The sequence below is a fragment of the Neovison vison genome, chromosome 10, assembly GCF_020171115.1.
Source record: "Neovison vison isolate M4711 chromosome 10, ASM_NN_V1, whole genome shotgun sequence".
Lineage (NCBI taxonomy): Eukaryota > Metazoa > Chordata > Mammalia > Carnivora > Mustelidae > Neogale > Neogale vison.
This window is the reverse complement of record NC_058100.1, coordinates 57115545-57135559: the sequence shown is the minus strand read 5'-3', so window position 1 is coordinate 57135559 and position 20015 is coordinate 57115545. Positions and strand designations below refer to the sequence as shown.

General features: G+C 36.2%; 1 protein-coding gene across 4 annotated transcripts in view; it reads right to left on the bottom strand.

Annotated features, from left to right (window-relative positions):
• Positions 1–3538: 3538 nt before the first annotated feature.
• The window catches only part of COP1 (COP1 E3 ubiquitin ligase), a 244292-nt gene continuing 227815 nt past the window's right edge, over positions 3539–20015 (bottom strand). For all 4 annotated transcript variants that reach the window (XM_044267354.1, XM_044267355.1, XM_044267357.1 and 1 more), the window contains exons 19-20: positions 5935–5979; positions 3539–3883 (exon numbers count right to left, since the gene is read on the bottom strand). In XM_044267354.1, the coding sequence (XP_044123289.1) occupies positions 3866–3883; positions 5935–5979 (63 nt within the window). In that variant the 3' untranslated portion in view covers positions 3539–3865. The remainder of the gene's footprint in view (positions 3884–5934; positions 5980–20015) is intronic.

Below are 20015 nucleotides of genomic sequence, written 5' to 3'. Positions count from 1 at the left end.
AAATGTGCATTATTGTTAATTTTTACTTAACGATTGTTATTTTTCCAAGGAATAGTGATATAGTTTGATGCTGACATCTTGCAAAGACTTAAATTTAGAAATGATCTAGTTTCATTTTTCTGCATGTGGCTGTCCATTTCTCCCAACACCATTTATTGAAGAGGCTGTACTTTTTCCATCGGACATTCTTTCCTGCTTTGTCAAAGATTAGCTGACCATAGAGTTGAGGGTCTATTTCTGGGCTCTCTATTCTGTTCCATTGATCTATGTGTCTGTTTTTGTGCCAGTACCATGCTGTCTTGATGATGACAGCTTTGTAATTGAGCTTGAAGTCCGGAATTGTGATGCCACCAACTTTGGCTTTCTTTTTCAATATTCCTTTGGCTATTCGAGGTCTTTTCTGGTTCTATATAAATTTTAGGATTATTTGTTCCATTTCTTTGAAGAAAATGGATGGTACTTTGATAGGAATTGCATTAAATGTGTAGATTGCTTTAGGTAGCAGACATTTTCACAGTATTTATTCTTCCAATCCAGGAGCATGGAACATTTTTCTATTTCTTTGTGTCTTCCTCAATTTCTTTCATGAGTACTTTATAGTTTTCTGAGTATTGATTCTTAACCTCTTTGGTTAGGTTTATTCCCAGGTATCTTATAGTTTTGGGTGCAATTGTAAATGGGATTGTCTCCTTGATTTCTCTTTCTTCTGTCTTGTTGTTGGTGTAGAGAAATGCAACTGATTTCTGTGCACTAATTTTATATCCTGACACTTTACTGAATTCCTGTATAAGTTCTAGCAGCCAAACTATGGAAAGAACCTAGATGTCCATCAACAGATGAATGGATAAAGAAGATGTGGTATATATACACAATGGAATACTATGCAGCCATCAAAAGAAATGAAATCTTGCCATTTGTGACGACGTGGATGGAACTAGAGGGTATCATGCTTAGCGAAATAAGTCAATCAGAGAAAGACAACTATCATATGATCTCCCTGATATGAGGAAGCGGAGATGCAACACGGGGGGTTAAGGGGGTAGGAGAAGAATGAATGAGACAAGATGGGATTGGGAGGGAGACAAACCATAAGTGACTCTTAATCTCACAAAACAAACTGAGGGTTGCTGGGGGAGGGGAGTTGGGAGAAGGGGGGTGGAGTTATGGACACTGGGGAGGGTATGTGCTATGGGGAGTGCTGTGAAGTGTGTAAACCTGGCAATTCACAAACCTGTACCCCTGGGGATAAAAATATATGTTTTTAAAAAATTTTTAAAATAAAAAATAAAAAAATTAAAATTTTGACTAAAAAAATTGAAAAATGATTTCTCACTATTTATAAGAAAAAGTTAAAAACACAAATTTACGTAAAGCACTGCCTTTTAAAAATAATAATTTATTTAAAAGTTGATTCCCTTTGAATACCCAACTTTTGTAGCAACATGGACAGGACTGGAAGAGATTATGCTGAGTGAAATAAGTCAAGCAGAGAGAGTCAATTATCATATGGTTTCACTTAATTGTGGAGCATAACAAATAGCATGGAGGTCATGGGGAGTTAGAGAGGAGAAGGGAGTTGGGGGAAATTGGAAGGGGAGGTGAACCAGGAGAGACTATGGACTCTGAAAAACAATCCAAGGGTTTTGAAGGGGCAGAGGGTGGGAGGTCGGGGTACCAGGTGGTGGGTATTATAGAGGGCACGGATTGCATGGAGCACTGGGTGTGGTGCAAAAATAATGAATACTGTTATGCCGAAAATAAAAAATAATTAAAAAAAAAAGTTGAGTCCCTTTGATAACTAATAAAGGTAACTTACTGTATCCTTCCACACATATGGAAATTAACATGACCTTACAATGTTGACAGCTTGAAATAAAACATTAAAAAAAAGTCAGACCAAATTAAAAACCATAGTAATCTTTTATTTAAATGCATTCAAAGAGGCGTTAATTCTTTGTTTCCCATTTCAATGATTTTCTGGACATATCTGCTTAAGTTCTTTAAGTAAAGAATCTACATTTGAATATTCTTCCTGCATCTTTGCAAAAGGTCATTCATTCATCTTAGAAATGAAGGATGCCTAACACTGTTCTGGTTGACAGGTATAATTTTTGAATGATAGTGACCTTTCCTTTCAAAATTGAGTCCAAAAGTTTATCACGTGCTTCACTCCCCAAAATGAGTAAGATATAATTGTCGTGAAGCTCTCTGCAAACTGAAAATTTCACCTAAGTTTGAGGCAAACTCATTTGGTGGGAAAAACTGTCTGAATTGATACAAGGCTATTTTTAAACCTTATTAATCTCATATAATGTGAACATTCATACATTTTGCTACAAATATTAATGTACTTGATAACAGAGTGTTGCTCCAGACCCTGTTGGATGGTGTTATGTAATATACAGTATATGTACTTTATTACTTTTCTAAAATTCAAAAAACTCTAAATTCCAAAATGCATTTGACCCAAAGGTTTCAAATAATGAAATGAGAACCCAGTAATTTTGAGTGTAGAGGGATGCAGTGGGATATTCCAATTATCCTTACCATTCATGTATTTGTCCATACCAAGCTTCTCCATGCGTCTGTTTTTATAAAATATGTGTGGGTTATAATTCTGTTTTTATCTTTTTCTAGAAAGTGCTCACACACTTCACAATACTTTTGCTTGACCTGCTACTCAAACTACTCATTTATTCCTTTTTACAAATTGAAAACAACATAAAATTAACTAGACAGTCTAAGATATTATATGGCTTGGTAATTGGGGAAATTGGGCTTCAAATTCTTTTCCTGCTAAGTCTGTGGATACTTTCCTGCTACAGTGGCAGAGCTGCATAATTATAGCAGACACCACATGATCTACAAAGCCTAAAATAGGCTATCTGGCCCCCTTTCCAGAAAGTTTGTTAACCCCTGCTCAAAGTCAGGGCTGACAGCTAAGGATGTCTAGCTGAGGATGGTACTAATATCTAAGACTATCTGATAGCTACGATTTAACAAACTTAAGGTGGTTTGTCTACATTTAGGGTTTAAAGTATGTCTAGGCAACATTGCAAAGGCAAAGACAACAGCTGCCACAGACTGATATTCCTTTCCCGTTTTTTGTTTTTGTTTTTTAAATTAATTAATTAATTAACATAATTTCTGCACCCAACTTGGGGCTTGAACTCACGACCCTGGTCACATGCTCTACCAACTAAGCCAGCCATTTACTTTCTGTGTGAATGTGGTCTCAACTGGTCAAATGTTAGATCCCTGGCCAGACCCAGAGGGACTGAAGTACGGTATTTGTTGATGATATAAATCTGGTCAGAGAATGAATATGTAAGGTAAAGTTAACGGATTTTCCCACCTACTATAAACATTACATTCCCTGCAAGGGAATCCATCTATCTTTGCATTTATGTTGATAAGCAGAATTCCAAAGAGGTTGGGAAATAAGGACCTTACAAATGATTCATAGTTCATGTGTGTGACTTCATGAAAAGATTATCTTATCTGTTGCCATCTTTGACAAAGACTTTCACAGCTCAACTGTGGCTCAATAAACTTTTATTATTTTTTTGTTATTTATTTTTATTCAAAAGAATTTCTTTCCCTATCACAAAAATTAGATAACCACACCACCAACAGCAGCAAAGTCCATAGAGTTACATTGATGGTGGAGAGTTCACTGGGTAGTCCCAATGTCCCAAAGGTCATGAAGGAGAAAAGAAAAGGAAAAGAAAAAAATACTCAAAACAAATCCAAAACCCATGATGACTTTGGGGAGAGACATTACATGACAGTTTCTGTCTTCTCTCATTGTCAGCTGCAGATGTATTTCAGCAGGATCAAACACAATTTAACTTGAGTAAACCCTTCATACCAACTCCAGCACCTAATTGGGGGAAGAACAAGGAAAAAAGGATCAGTTTGATATAATCATTCTGAAATGAATGGAAACAGTTTAATCAATCTTTACTGTACTGTAAATGGAGAACCAGATCAAGAAAACTTTTCCTAACTGCTAAAATGCTAAAGAATTTGAAGGGATTAGACATTGATCCTTCCTTCCTTCCAATTCAACAGTTGCATGAACTCTTTCAGATTAGTTAGCTCCACAGTTAACTAGGGAGCCTTTAAATTACATAAAACATACAGATAAATGAACCGGGTGATAGAATGGTTTTGAACTTACGTTTATAGCTTTGCCTATTCTAAAGACAATTTTAAGTATTGCTGCTCAGGATTTTAATCTATTTATTTCTTCCACTGATAAAGAGTTTATAGCAATAAAAAATACACAGGACCTAAAATCTCGCCTTTTCCTAGTCAATCATCTGATGTCAAGGTATTGTGGTAGTTATTAGAGTTCAAATCATATCTTGTCATACGAGAAAGTTGTCATACTGCTAAAAGCAAAAACAAGCAGCAACAGCAATGATCAGTTATAAAATAGTTGAAGAATTTCTAAGAAAGGACACAGAAACTGAGGACAATAAGACACTGTCAAAAGGATTATGTTATACGGAGACTGCAATTCTAGGTGGCAAAGAACTAAAGGAGCAACTTTTCCCCTCCTGCTGTGCTAAGGCTTAACTTGTACTTGTGCTTCCAGGATGCTTTTTGTCTTTATATTTGGCAAGTAGCCCACTTAATAAAAGAGGTCAATGCCACTGAACAAAACCTTGAGTTATCACTGAGGTTCTATAAGTACATGTGTAGTTTTGAGCTTTCTGTAGATACGTTAGCAATCTCAATTAAGTCCAAACTTGCTGAAGAATAAGGTGCAGCTTTTTCAAGACATGCCTCGCTACGAGAATAAAGAAAAACTGAGAGACAACAGAAAGCCATGTAAAATAGAGATTCCAAGACCTTCTACCATCTTTCTTGAGATTCCAGAACATAACACCAATTAGTTCGAAAGTCTGGCTTTCATTCAAGTTGTCCATGGCTCTCTAGTGAGGCTTTCCAAATAAAGAAACTAGCTGAAGAAAAAGGAGTATACGTTTAAATCAGTTTAACCAGCTAACGGTGCAGTTCTGCTTTGAGTTTACTTAATTCATTTCCATAGGACAATGTGTTAGGCTTAGGTTTGCACCCTTGGTTGCTGGGTCATTCTCCACTTGGGATGAGTGGAAGGAAGCCACAGTAAAATTAATGCTAAGCGGCAGAAGAAATAAATAAACATCATTTTAAAAAGACTACTTCCTGATATTTCTCTGTCAGCAGAGAATATGTAGAAAGAACAGGCACCCACAGAATTAGTGCTAATCAAACTCATGTACTAAAACCATTACCCCAAATGGTGTTTTGTTTAAGAAGTTCCCTGCTCAGCTCAGGATTTGTTTATCTAGTGTGTCATGCTCAAGTGCTAAATATCCAATAGTATAATCAGGTAACATTATTAATTCCGTAAGCTCCTAACTACAAAGAAAAGTATGTGGAAAGCTATGTATAAAAAATTTGTGACTGTATGCCAAGAGACATTTAAATTTCCAAATTACATGATCACATGATCAATTTTCAGTGAAACACTATAATACCTTTTCTTCCCTTGGCAACTGAGGAAAACCCTACTTGTCAGGGAAGAAAAGGAAGATAAACACGAGGAGAAGAAGAATAAAATAAGACCAGATATTTTTAAATCTGGTGAATGTCTAAGCATCCCATGCTTTATCTTGGATTTTGTCCACTGAACACACCTGCATAACAGAAGCAGCAGTGCTTGGCCCACAGTGAATACTTATAGTCTTCATCCATTTTTCATTCTGACCCGCTATCAATCTATCTGATGTTCATATAAACCTCCCCTCAAAGCCATTTTACACGGACAGAGACCATGACTTGGAATGATCTCTAAGGCTTAGTACAGCTCTGCATTTCCATGTTATAGTCTGTTAGAGTCTAAAAACAGATCTGAATTTAAAATGAAGATGTATGGCTTACCTTAATTGTACCCTGACTGTTAGCAGCAATCAGCACATTGGACTCCTAGAAAAGAGTAAGAATTTTTAATGTATAGAGAAGGATTTCCTGGAGGACAGTCCAAGAGAATAATTTCCTTTCATCTTTCATTTCTCATTTCACCCCAGACATCAACAGAATCTAAAGTGGAGAACCAACTTTAACATGTTTTAACTACCAATTTTAAACAGAAAATCCCAAATTTTGAGGATTAAGTTTGAACAAGAAAAATAAAATTGAAAACAGAGTAGGAAAATTTCAAATGTAAAGAAAAACAGATTACCACTGGAAGGAAAATAAGAGAAACAAAGGTTGAAATAAAATGAAAAAATGAGAGTAATTTGAGAAAAACAAAGTTATTTTAATCCTTTCCACAGAAAACTCTCCCTTCATTCCCTTTCTCTCATGAAACAATTGATATAAATGTTGTCAACATCTCTGGCATAATCTCTTTGGGGAGCTATCTGGTATCAGGAACCCCCCCCCAAAAGTGACTATTCATCTGGCAGTAGAAAGGCTATGTTTCCTTTTAATTATTCAACCATTCAGTATATGCATTTTAATAACTTTGGTGATTACTTCAACAGAATTTAGCTATTTAACATATCTATTACATTCTAAGCCTTAGGGGGAAAAAACATTTCTCTGAAGACTAGGAAGGGTGGGAAAAGGAATGGATAAGACTGAGTTTAATTAAGTAAGAAGAATTGAGACACGCTTCCTATTAGAAACAGGGAGTCTAGTAGGACTCTGGAGCTTGGAAGTACACAGAAGTCTTTTTGCTTTTCAGAGTAGACTGCTAAAAGGGGGTAAACAGATTCAAATCTGAGACAGAGGCCACATGGCTGATGGAAAAGACCAAGTCCAAATAATACCTATGAGAAACAGATAAAGTGGTCAAACCTCAAAGATAGGATCCGCCTGAATATCCTATAGGCTTCAAAACAAAGTGAGAAAGAGAAAGAAAAGAAAGAAATTGACCTGTATGCCAGGAAAGCCAATATGAGTTAAACTTAAGTTTCTTCATATAAGACATCTGTGCTCTACAAACTTATACATTCCTATTTTTTAACTTTTCCTTTGATTCCTAATAAAGTGACTCAAAAAATTGCTCATCTGATTGCTAATGGTGTAAGAGAAAACAAATAATTTCTTCCACTATCCCCCAAATTTTGGGAATCCGAGTATTCCTTGGATGTAGTCAATGGTAACATCAATGGTCATAGCAGTATGACAAAGTAACACAAGGATGTTTTTTATGGGGTTGAGCATGGGAATCACTGATGATGGGGTTCAGGAAACACAGCCCAAAATATGGTACCTTGACATATCTGAATATTTAAGCTGAAGGAGTCTAAGAAAACAGCAGAAGCAGGAAAGGCACCCTGACCTCCCACTCACTCTATCCTTTTCCCCTGAAACAGGTCATAAAACCCTCATGTGAGAGGTACTTTCCCTATTCCCAGAGTAAAGAAGCATCCTTATCTCCAAAGACAAAATGATTCCAAGAAGAATCTTAACAAATAGAACTTGCTAAGTTTCTCCCAACTTTCAACAATTACCTCATACTCCTTAATCTATCCACATTTCTACACCACTACCCACTCTTCATCACACCTAGCATAAAATACAAAGGTCTGTTTATTTGGGTCGCCATTTCCTTATGAAGGTTCTGACAACATGTAAAACTTCTATTAGATAATTTGTATGGTTTTCTCCTGTCAATCTGTCTTGTATAGTTTTTAGATCTTAGGGCCCCTAAGAGAGTTAAGGAAAACTCTTTCTTCCCCTAAACTGATACGTTCCTGGGTGAGGTTTTCCCTTAAATCAGCACCTGTATTTTTGAAAACAGTAACACAAGTAATAGAGTACCCACTATACAATTAGTTTCAATATTTTACTTTGGGGAATTACAGGCTACTTCTGGACCAAATGAGTGTAGAATTAATACTTCCATATAGGACTGGGGTGGGGGGGTGAGGAGACAGAGATAAATTTGAGATTGATTTACTCTTGTAGCTACCGGAATTAAGAAGCTGGTTGGAGAGAATTTGGATTATCATTAGGCAATATAATAACTCACTCTGAGCTGGTCAAAAGGCAGAATTTCTATGCCTGCCTCAGAAAACAAAAGAAGCATGGTATGGTACCATGAGGATTTCTTTCTAGAATGAATTTTAAACAAGCTATGTGATATCACAACTGTCACCAGTGGACCCAGCAATGATTCTTCCCGTGAACACCATCCAGGACTGAAGCTACAAACTGCATTGATCAATCCAATTTCTGCTTGAGGAATGACTCCAGTATCTAGGAAGGCAACTGCCGCCCATCATTTGATGTTGCAGTCACTGAGAATTGCTCCCTCTGCTGTGGGGACAAACAATGTCAGGGTGGTGAGAATTTATAGCCTAAGGCATTCTCTCTGCCACTTTGGTCCTAGTCCCCTTTAATACAGATGAAGAAGGTGGAGAAAGCTGGTGGAGATAGGGGCTCAATCCCGGGGAAGAGAGGGATCTACCTCTACCAGTTACAGACTTTATGAACTCTATAATTCATAGTTCTAATTCTTGGTGGAAGGAAAGCTTAGAAAAGCATGGTATTTATCATACAGTATGAAAAACTGGGCTTAATATAAATAAGAGAATCTAATCTAGTTAGATTATCACATAAGAGGAGCTTGAGGTTTACACAATTACTAAGCTAAACCCAAGAAGGAAGATACCTGATAGCTCTCCGAAATGAATAATATTGTCTCTAACCTCAGGACTATTATGGCCTTAAAGATGGTACCATATTACATGCTACCAAAGGGTTAACTCTACATCTTTTCTTGTGGAAATACACATTTCATTTAAAAATAAGTCAACACACCTGCCCAGTTGGCATTGTTTTTTTGGGGGGGACTCATATATAGATAACAGGTGTCCAAATTTCTTAGAAATACTCAAAACTAAGGGACGCCTGGGTGGCTCAGTTGGTTGGACGACTGCCTTCGGCTCAGGTTATGATCCTGGAGTCCCAGGATCGAGTACCGCATCAGGCTCCCAGCTCCACAGGGAGTCTGCTTCTCTCTCTGACCTTCTCCTCGCTCATGCTCTCTCTCACTGTCTCTCTCTCAAATAAATAAAATCTTAAAGAAAAAAAAAAGAGAAACACTCAAAACTATCCAAAGTAACAAACAATGAAAGAAAACCAGCTTTACATCTCAGTATGCCCCTCCCTGTATAGACCATGAACTTTTATTTTTTATAAAGATGTATTTTAGAGAGACAGAGAGAGTGCATGCCAGAGCGGGTGCAGGAATGGATGAGGAGGGGCAGAGGCAAAGGGAGAGAGAGCCCTCAAGCAGACTCCTTGCTGAGTGGGGAGCCCAACACAGGGCCTTATCCTAAGACCCTGAGATCATGACCTGAACCAAAATCAAAAGAGTCAGCTGTTTAACTGACTGAGCCACCCAGGTGTCCCAAGACCATGAACTTTTTTTTTTTTTTTTAAAGATTTTATTTATTTATTTGACAGAGAGAAATCACAAGTAGATGGAGAGGTAGGCAGAGAGAGAGAGAGAGAAGCAGGCTCCCTGCTGAGCAGAGAGCCCGATGCGGGACTCGATCCCAGGACCCTGAGATCACGACCTGAGCCAAAGGCAGCGGCCTAACCCACTGAGCCACCCAGGCGCCCAAGACCATGTACTTTTAAAGGGATTTAGGGTTAAACTGTCTTTTAGCCAAATATTAGCATAAGATAAATTAACTTTTGCATGCATTAGAAAAATAAAACCAGGTATTTTACTTCAGCACAGAGGTATAGAAGTGACAAGCACAAGATTATTACTACAGTTTTTTAATGATTCTTGTTTACATTTTGAATCACTGGTAATTCTTAGCTGTAGCTAAAGTCTGCCATAGCCTTAATGTACCTAAGTTCTGGCTCAATGGGCTTCTTTTACTTGCTAAATAAAATAAAAATGCCAGCCAGGAAGTTTCATTATGTTTTTCCTCTCTACCTTAAAAATTGGCAGTTCAGACAAACTGGAAAAAAAAAAAAAAGGCAGTTTTGCTGCAAAACTCTGCTCAGGGTTAAGCTAATCATGTATCTACTATTTTCTTAATACAGAGAGATTTTAAAAAAATGGAAAAAAGAGCAGTAAGTCTTTTATAAAAATAGAAGACGTATACACAAACACAATACCAACTTGCTTGAAGCCATTGATACTACACTAAGGTATACTGAAACAAAACTAGCATCTACTGGAACAATTTTATCTTTTCTAGCTTGCCTACAAAAAGTGCCATTTTAACTAGTATGTTACAACTCTGAGCAAGCTCGCTTAGTTTGCTATAGGAGGATTTATTCTTAGAGACTGACAGAAATGATTCTGAATGTGAAATATTTTACTATAGAAATTAATATGGTGGGGAGGCCTGGGTGGCTCAGTCAGTTAAGTGTCTGCCTTCAGCTCAGGTCATGATCCCAGGGTCCTGGAATCGAGTCCCACACCGGGCTCCTTGCTCAGAGGGGAGCCTACTTCTCTCTCTGCCTCTGCCTCTGCCTGCTTGTGCATGTGCTCTCTTTCTCTCTCTGACAAATAAGTAAATAAAATCTTAAAAAAAAAATAGAAAGAAATTAATATGCTAAAAAATAACTTCCATTTCTGGCTTGAACAGAATAAACAGAATGGATTTGCTGTCCTGCTATAAGCAACTAGAAAACCGAACAAAATATTTAAGACAACGTTGGGTAATAGGCCGTATTGGACTATGATCCTTATAAGAAGGTGAGTCCTCTAATTACCCTGGCTTTCTGCTTGGAGGCAACTTCCGAACCGCAAAGCAAGAAGAGGAATTCAAACAGGAATCCACAAGCAGACCACAGCAGACTTACTAAGCTGAGGAGACAGGAACAGGTTCAGAATATCTGTACTGCAGCTGGAGTTTGTAGGGCCAAGTACCACAGGAGAAAGTAAAAGCAACACTCCAGGAATCTGCATGGGGGTCTGTCTCCTTGATTGTATGCTGTTATAATAAACTACATATAAACAGGGTTAAACTAAACAAGGCCAGGAAAATAACAATGAACAGGGGAAGTACAACTACTGACAATCTATAATAACATTATCAAATACCAGACTTCACACGGAGTTAGGGGATGTTTGAGCTTTGAGCAGCCACAGTGAAGAAACCTCCCTGAACATCTACAACATTCAGCAGAGTACCCAAACGGGCCGTGTCTTGTTAGGAAGGCTAAATTAGCCTTAAAGTAAATGTTTCTCTAGACCAGGGATCAGCAAACTATTGCTTATAGGCCAAATCTAGCCTAATGCCTGTCTTTGATGTTTCAGTCTTAATGGAACGTAGCTGTGATAATTTGATTATATACTGTCTATGGCTGCTCCTGCACTAGAGGAGCAGAATCGAGGAACTGCAGCAGAAACTGCATGGCCTGCAAAGCCTAAAATATTTGCAATGTGATTCTTTAAAGAATAAGTTTGCTGATGGCTACTCTAGAGTCACTCTAATACAATTTAAAAATGAGTCAAAAAATCAAGTTTATCCCCCAAAACAACTTTCTATCAAGACAAACTTTGGGGTGCCCAAAAGCCTCGGTGGGTTAAGCGTCTGCCTTTGGCAAAGGTCATGATCTCAGGGTCCTGGGATGGAGTCCCATGCCAGGATCCTTGCTCAGTGGGGAGTTTGCTTCTCCCTCTCCCTCTGTCCCTTACCCACCTCCACACATGTGCTCTCTAATAAATAAATAAAAATCCTTTTTAAAAAACCCAAACATTAATACTCTTTTTATAACTTATTTAAAAAAAAAAAAACCTGTTTTTAAGTAATCTCTGTACCCAATGTAGGACTTGAACTAACAACCCTGGGATCAAGAGGCACACGCTCTACTGACTGAGCCAGTCAAACACCCCCAAACTTTAAGACTCTTAAAAACATTCAACAAAATCCAGACACTCAACAATGAAGCAATTACAATGTACAGCATTCAAGAGGCAAAATGCATGACTCAGGAGGAAAAAAAAAATACATCAATGAGCAAAACAGATCCAAAATGATAAAGATAATAGAAGCAACAAAATGAGGATTTATAATGCAGACAGAACTATGCTCAAGTATTTAAAGGAAACAATTAACTTACTAGGAGAAATGGAACCCATAATTATAAAGACCAAATGGAATTTCTCCACCTGAGAAGTACTGTTATCCCAAATGAAAAATTCAAAGGATGGACATAGCAATGGATGAAACAGTGGAGACTAAAATATCAACAAATTTGACCTGGGAAAAAGAAAACAGAAATGGAAGCAGAAGAGAAAGACTGGGAAGAGTAAAAACAAACAAACAAAAAATAGCATTTGTGTGACCATAAGACAACACACAATCTAGCAAATATGTAATTGGAATCTCAAATAGAGGAGAAGAGTCAGAAAAAGTATATGAAGATACAAAGTTAAAAATTTTCCAAATCTAAAAACCACAAAATACCCACAAATACCACTACATCATGGCACATGATAAACTGCTAAAAACGTGTAAGAAAGAGAAAATCTTAGAAACTGCCAGAGGAGAAACAGACATTACATATAGGAACAACATCACCAATTTGTCATCAGAAGCAATGCAAGGCAATAAAACAGTTATCTTTAAGGTAATGAAAGAAGAAAATTGTCAACCTAGAAATATTATTCAAAAGTAAAAGATTATTTTCAAAAAAACTAAAGCTGAGATAGCAGAACTGCACTATAAGAAATTGTTAAAGAAAGTTCTTATACCACATGAAAACTCAGATCTAAACAAAAACATGAAGGGTGCTGTAAATCATTAATATGTGGGTAAATATAAAAGATACTTGCTCTCTTGTTTTTAATTTTCTTAACAGATAATTTTCCATTTAAAGCAAAAATAATTAACAAGGCATTATGGTTATTGTAAAATAAAAAGAAGTAACATGATAGCAAAAGTGCACAAGATAAAATAGGGAAATAGAAGTATATTATTGTTAACATTCTTCCATAATGCATAAAGGGCTGTAATCTGAAGACAGACCTTGGTAAGTTTAATAGGAATATCACGAACCTTAGAGAAACCACTAAAAAAGAATTAGTATAGCTAATAAGCTAGTAGATAAGATGAATTATAAAAATAATTTAAAAAGAAAGGAAAGGAAATGAAGAACATGGGGAAATAGAACACATAGAATAAACAGAAAACAAATAGCAAGATGGTAGACAAATAGCCAATGTTACTGATAAGAAAATGTAAATGGTGTAAATACTACAATGAAAAGGCAGAGACTGTTAAGACTTGATAAAACAGCAAGACCAACTCTATGCTGTCCATAAAACACTTAAAGTCTTTTAATTTTAAAAAACAAAGATACAAAGTAAAAGGAGGGGGAAATATACTATGCAAGTATTAATCTTAAGAAAGCTGGAATAGCCGGTGCATCTGGGTGGTACAGTCGATTAAGCATCCAACTCTTGGTTTCTGCTCAGGTCATGCATGATCTCAGGGTTGTGAGAGTAAGCCCTGTGTTGGGCTCTGTACTCCATCCAGAGTCTGCTTAAAAAAGATTCTCTGCCTCTTTACGCTTGTCCCTGCCCCTCCTCCATTTGTGTATGAACATGCATTCTCTCTTCAAATATATATATAAATCTTAAAAAAAAAAAAAAAAAAAAAAAAGCCAGGGCACCTGGGTGGCTCAGTGGGTTAAGCCTCTGCCTTCAGCTCAGCTCATGGTCTCAGGGTCCTGGGATCGAGCCCCACATCAGGCTCTCTGCTCAGCAGGGAGCCTGCTTCCCCCCCCCTGCTTGTTTCTCTGCCTACCTGTGATCTCTCTGTCAAATAAATAAAATCTTTTTTAAAAAAAGCTGGAATGCCTCTATTAATATAAAAAAAAAGTAGACTTTAGGACAAAGAATATGGCCAAGGATAAGAAGAGATATTTTATAATTAATTATAATTAATTTTATAAAATCCTAAATGCACATTTATTTAAAACTGAGTGTCAAAATACACAAAGCAAAACTGATGGAATTGAATGGAACAGACAAGTCCATATTTGTGTTTGGAGACTTCAATACACTTCTGTCAATAACTTAAGGAATAAACAGACATAAATCAAAGACATAAAAGACTTGAATAATATTAACAAAATAAACTGAGCAAATCAACATTTACATAAATCTCACTTAAATGGCAAAAAGTATACATTCTTTTCAAGTGCATGTGAACTACTCACCAAGACAATGTGCCAGACCATTAAACAAATCTCAATACACTTAAATGACTGAAATAATGCAAGTATGTTCTCTGACCAAACAGAACCAAACTCAAAAACAGTAACAAAAAGACACCTGAAAAAATCCCTAAATATTTGAAGATTTTAAAAAAACGGGGCTCAAATAAGAATATCCAAGTTTTGAAAAACTATATTGAACTAAAAGATACTAAAAACACAACCTATTGGGATGCCTGGGTGGCTCAGTTAGTTACAAGTCTGCTTTGGCTCAGGTCATGATCTCAGGGTCCTGGGATCAAGTCCCACATGGGGCTCTCTGCTCAGTGTGAGGCCTGCTTTTCTCTCTGCCCGCTGCTCACCCTGCTTGTGTGCTCTTGCTCTCTCTCTCTGACAAAAAAATAAATCAATCTTAAACACACACACACAACATATCAAAATTTGTATAACTAGTCACAAATAGCACTTAGAAAATTATCTCTCTAAATGCCTGTAATAATAAAGCAGAAAGGTTTAACATCAATAATGTAATAAGGTATAGCTTAAGAAAAGGAAAAAAAGCAAATTAGACATAAGTATAAACATGATAATAATAAAAAGCAGAAATCAATAAAATAAGGTAAAAAATAGGTAAAAATTATTAAAAACAAAAGCTAGTTTTTGAAATAAATTGACAAATCTCTAAAAAAAGGTAAATTAACAATATCAGGAATGAATGAGGGGATTATCCTACAGTTATTAAAAAGGATAGAGAATAAATATAGACAACTTTATGCCAAGAAAATTGACAGGCAATGAAATGTATAAATTCTATGAAAGATGCAAATTCCGAGAAGAAAGATAAAGTCAGAATAACAGGAGAAAGGAACACTTCCAAACTCCGTTTATTAGACAAAGTCACAGAAAGACATTATAAAAAAAAAAATGCAGACCAAATGCCTTCACAGATTTAACCCTTAACAAAATAAGCAGAATTTTGCCACACACAAAGAATAATGCATCATGTCTATCTAGGATTTATCAAGATATTCTAGTTGGCTTAACATTAAAAAAAAATGAATGTAATTCACCATTTTAAACAGAACGGGAAAATCACATAATCATAATTGACAAAGAATTTAATATGACAGAATTTAAAACTTATTCATAAAAAGAACTCCTAGCAAATGAAGAACAGAAAGGAAATCCCTCAAGGCTATAAGGAATTCCTATGAAAAACTTTAAGCTAACATCACACTTAATGGTGAAATACTGAACTCTTTCTCTTCCAGACTGGAGGCAAGGGAAGGATGTTTGCTTTTACCACTTCTATTAGAGGTCCTACCCTCATGTAACAAACAGATGAGAAAGGAAGCAGTAAAATTATCTTTATTTGTAAATGACATGATTGCCTATGTAGAAAAGCATAATAAATCTTCAAAAAAGCTACTAAAACTAATAACCTGATCTAGCAGCATTGTCAGATATGTCATTGTATCAAAATCAATATATTTCTATAAATTAAAAATGATGAATAATTAGCAAATGGATTTTTATTTTTTATTTTTTATTTTATTTATTTGTTACAGAGAGAGTGCCCAAGCACAGGCAGACAGAGTGGTAGGCAGAGGCAGAGGGAGAAGTAGGCTCCCTGCCGAGCAAGGAGCCTGATGTAGACTCAATCCCAGAATGCTGGGCGTCCCAGCAAATGGATTTTAAAAAGATACCATTTACAATGGCATCAAAAACATGAACTACTTAGGGACAAGCTTAAAATATATTAAGATCTGCATGTTGAAAATATAAAACAATGTTGAAAGATATCAAAGAACACCTAAATAAATGGACAGACATACTATCTTCATGGACTCCCATAAAACAAAAGTGGTTTTATGTGTAAGTCTTGGTACTCATGATGATAAACATTTATAATGAAGGAAGATAATCATTAAACAAAAATCAGAATATAGCCCTTTTCTTACTTAAATTTTCCCAAATGTTAAGCATTATGTTGAACTGACTCCTGCTCTCAGAATGAGTAATTTTGTAGGAAAAAATGGAAATAAAAAATTTTGTTAACAAATTTGAATACTTAAACCAAGTACAAAAATTCTTTCAAAAAACTGACCGCAAATGAGCAAGAAGACAAAGAAAACATGAATCATCATCTGAAAGGCATTTAAAAAAAAAGTCAACTTTCAAAAACTTTTCTCTACCTCAGGCTTACGTGGCTTTATCTACAAGCTCAGTCAAATATTCAAGAACAGAGTACTTTTAATATCACATATTTGTCCACAGAAGATTCCTTAATGTTTTTCATGAAACTTAACATAATTATGAAATCAGAATGTGACAAGAACAATGAAAGAAAGGAAGATTCTAGACCAATGTTTTTCATGAAAATAGATGAAAAAATCCCAAATGGAATAGCAGCAGGTCAATTTTAATAATATATATGAATAATACATCTTGACCAATTGGGCTTATTCCAATGAGGTACAATTGATTAAAGATTAGAAAAAATTATCACTCAATATTTAGAAGATAATTATTAAATCATCTTCAATAGGTACAAAAAGAAAGCAATATACTCCAGCTTCATTTATGGTGAGAACTCTGTGCAAGCTGAAAATTGAAAGAAAGTTCCTTATAAGGTTTCTACAAAAATCTTATATATTCAAAAGTTTTCCCTTTTGTGAATAAAAAGATGAAGATGCCAGGTATCATCACTTCCCTTCAACATTACACTAAAATGAATAAAAATTAGGTATAAAATTGGGAAAGTAAAAATTAAGCTTTCATTACTTGTGGATCATATTATTATGCACATAGAATATTCCAGGAATGTAGAAATTGATAATTAAAATTAGTAAGGAAGTTAATAAGCTGCTGGATTAAAAGAAAAATGGAGACAATAACATCCCATTCCTCAGAGGTCACTGTGACACCTTTCTTTCTTTTTAATATTTATTGGTTTACTTTAACTGGTGATATACATATGTGGCAAAAATTCAAACAGTACAAAGAATAGGAGAAAAGTATCTCTCACTCCCCTTTTCTGAGTCCCTGAAGTAACTACTGTGATCAGAAGTGAAATCTTTCCAGAAAAACTTTGCACTGTTACTCTGAACTTCAACTACATGGCAGATCAAGCACGTCTTCAGGGTTATCTCAGGATGTAAAAGAATCTTAAGTTTTCTACCTGGTGATTCTACTCTCTCCCTACCTTGTTTGAGTTTCAGGTAACAAACAACCTTACTTTAAACTTGGGATTTCATCCTTGTTAAAGTGACAAACCATATTTTATATTCAATTCTAAGCCCCTTGATCACCTAAGAGAAGTCTCTAGGTTGGTTCTCTTAGAGAAAAAGCAATTCCACAGAGGTCACTTCTTTATTTCTGGACATATTATTAACTGGCCCCCAGGATGATATGGATCTGCCTATGTAAGACAATCCATATTCTTAAAAATCAAATTAACAAAACGTGGACAAAAATACACTGTACAGATAAGTCAGAGTGGCAAAGTGGAATAAACATTCACTGGAGTCACACTTAAGTTCAATGGTCCCACACTTCCAAACTACGTTACCATGGACAAGTTATGTAACCTCTCTAAATCTCAGTCTTCTCAACTATAAAATAAAACTGAGCTAATAGAACTAAGGAAGGGAAGGGAAGGGAACTAACAGAGTTGTTATTAAGACACACATATAAATATCTGGCAAAGAATATGCAGCTTATAAGTGAGTGTTTTTAGGGGAATATCGTTGCATCTTCCTTTTTTTTTTTTTTTTGGAGAGAGAGTGGTGGTGGGCAGAGGGAGAAAGAATCTTAACCACGCTCCACACTAAGCGCAGAGCCCAACCTGGGTCTCAATCTCACAACCCTGAGGATCATGTCCAGAGCCAAAATTCAAAGTCAGATGCTTAGCCGACTGAGACACCCAGGCACCCCTAGGGAAAGTTGCTTATAGTTCCAGGTAAGAGTTTAAGAAAAAGAAGGTAGCCAAACTGTCAAAAAATCATGAGAAGATGAAAGGACTGTTTATTAGTAATGGGTTTTTGGATTTGAGTTAAATGACTTGGTGATCTCAAAAGCAACTCCACCTTAAGTTCAAGTCTGTAGCATTAAGGGCCTTTGCACAAGTTCCTGGAGCTAACTCAGTCTTTAGAACCTGGCTTTTACAGAAGCTTCTGAAAAAAGCTTCCCCTAATCTCCAAGGTGATAAGGTTAACTCTCTCCAAAGTGTTTCCACAGAAAGAACAAATGTCCATTATCACAGCACTTTCGTATCATGATAGTGGCTTCTGTATAAAGTTTATTAATTTCATGTCATTTTATTCATCTATCACTATCCATCCATTTATCATTAGGGCAGATATTATGTGCCAGGTATTCTGCTAGGTACGGGAGTTCTGAAGATGAGTAAGATATGAGGTCTGATCTTGAGATTATGGAGTAGGAGGGAAACAGACTTTGAAATAGAAAACTACTATATTATTATGAGAAAGACAGAGTTCACAGGGGCAACTGAGGAAATAAGAAGGAAGTGATCCTCTATCTGGGAGAGATAAGAAGGCCTTCATACTTAAGACCACAAATGAAACATGAAAAAGTAACAGTTGAAATTTCTCATAAGAAAAGACAGAAGATATTTTAGACAAAGGGACATGGTTATGCAAATGCTTTGAGTTTGGGGGGAAAACAGTGTTTGGGGTGATGACAAATTATGAGTCAATGTGTATATTAGTTGATTAGATTAGAATAACAGGTTGAGGTAAACATGTAAACTATTCTCTCATACCAGAGTTAGGATTTTATTTATGGATAGCAAGGAGTCAATGGCAAGGAAAAGACAGAATTACTTTTTTCCTAATAGTGTTGTATTCCCTCAGTGATGTTTCACTCCCCTCCCACATTCCCCACGGCCCTTAGTCACTGTCTTTAATCGTATGCCTTAATAAAACTCTTAAATCCACATCTATTGAGTTAAGCAAGTGAAATTACAAAAAAGGACAAAAAAAAGTTTGTATGCCAGTAGGTGGTTGACTATTTCTGTATCCTCAAGCATACTTCAAAAGTTGAGATTTTTTAAGTAGGCTCCAAGCCCAACATGGGGTTTGAACCCACAACCCCGCGAACAAGAGTTCTACACTCTAATGACTGAGCCAGGCAAGTACCCCAAAACTGTTTTTCATAAGCAAATATACTGAAACACTTCTATGATGATGATAATTTTATTTTGAGAGACAGTGTGAGCAGTAGGGGGTTGGGGATGGGGGGCAGAGGGAGATGGAGAATCTCCAGCAGACTCCCTGCTGAGCACAGAGTCCAACATGGAGCTCGATTTCATGACCCTGAGATCATGACCTAAGCTGAAACCCAGAATCAGACGCTTAACCAACTGAGCTACCTAAGTGCCCCAATATACTGAAATGCTTAAATAAACATGTTTATAATATGTGAGGTTAACTTTAACATTTTTAAAAGGAAACCGAATACAGAAAAAAAAGTACTGATTATTTAATAACCCGCCTAATGGGACTATTTCCAATTGTCTCTCAGTATAATGTACTCTACACATTGCTATGAAAATATGATCACATGATAATTTTATCTCCCTGGACAGTGGACTTTAGGAACTTACTAATGCCTACATAAGAAAGTCCACATTTCTTTTTTCAGTATGGCATTCAAGACTATGTCATCTGGAACCTCTCTCATTTCCCAACAGTTTCTACCCCACTTCTTAGTTAGACTACTCTATTAGAAGTTTCTGAAATTATAGTTTCTCTCATCTATACCTTTGTTCACACTGCTCTCCAGACTGAAGG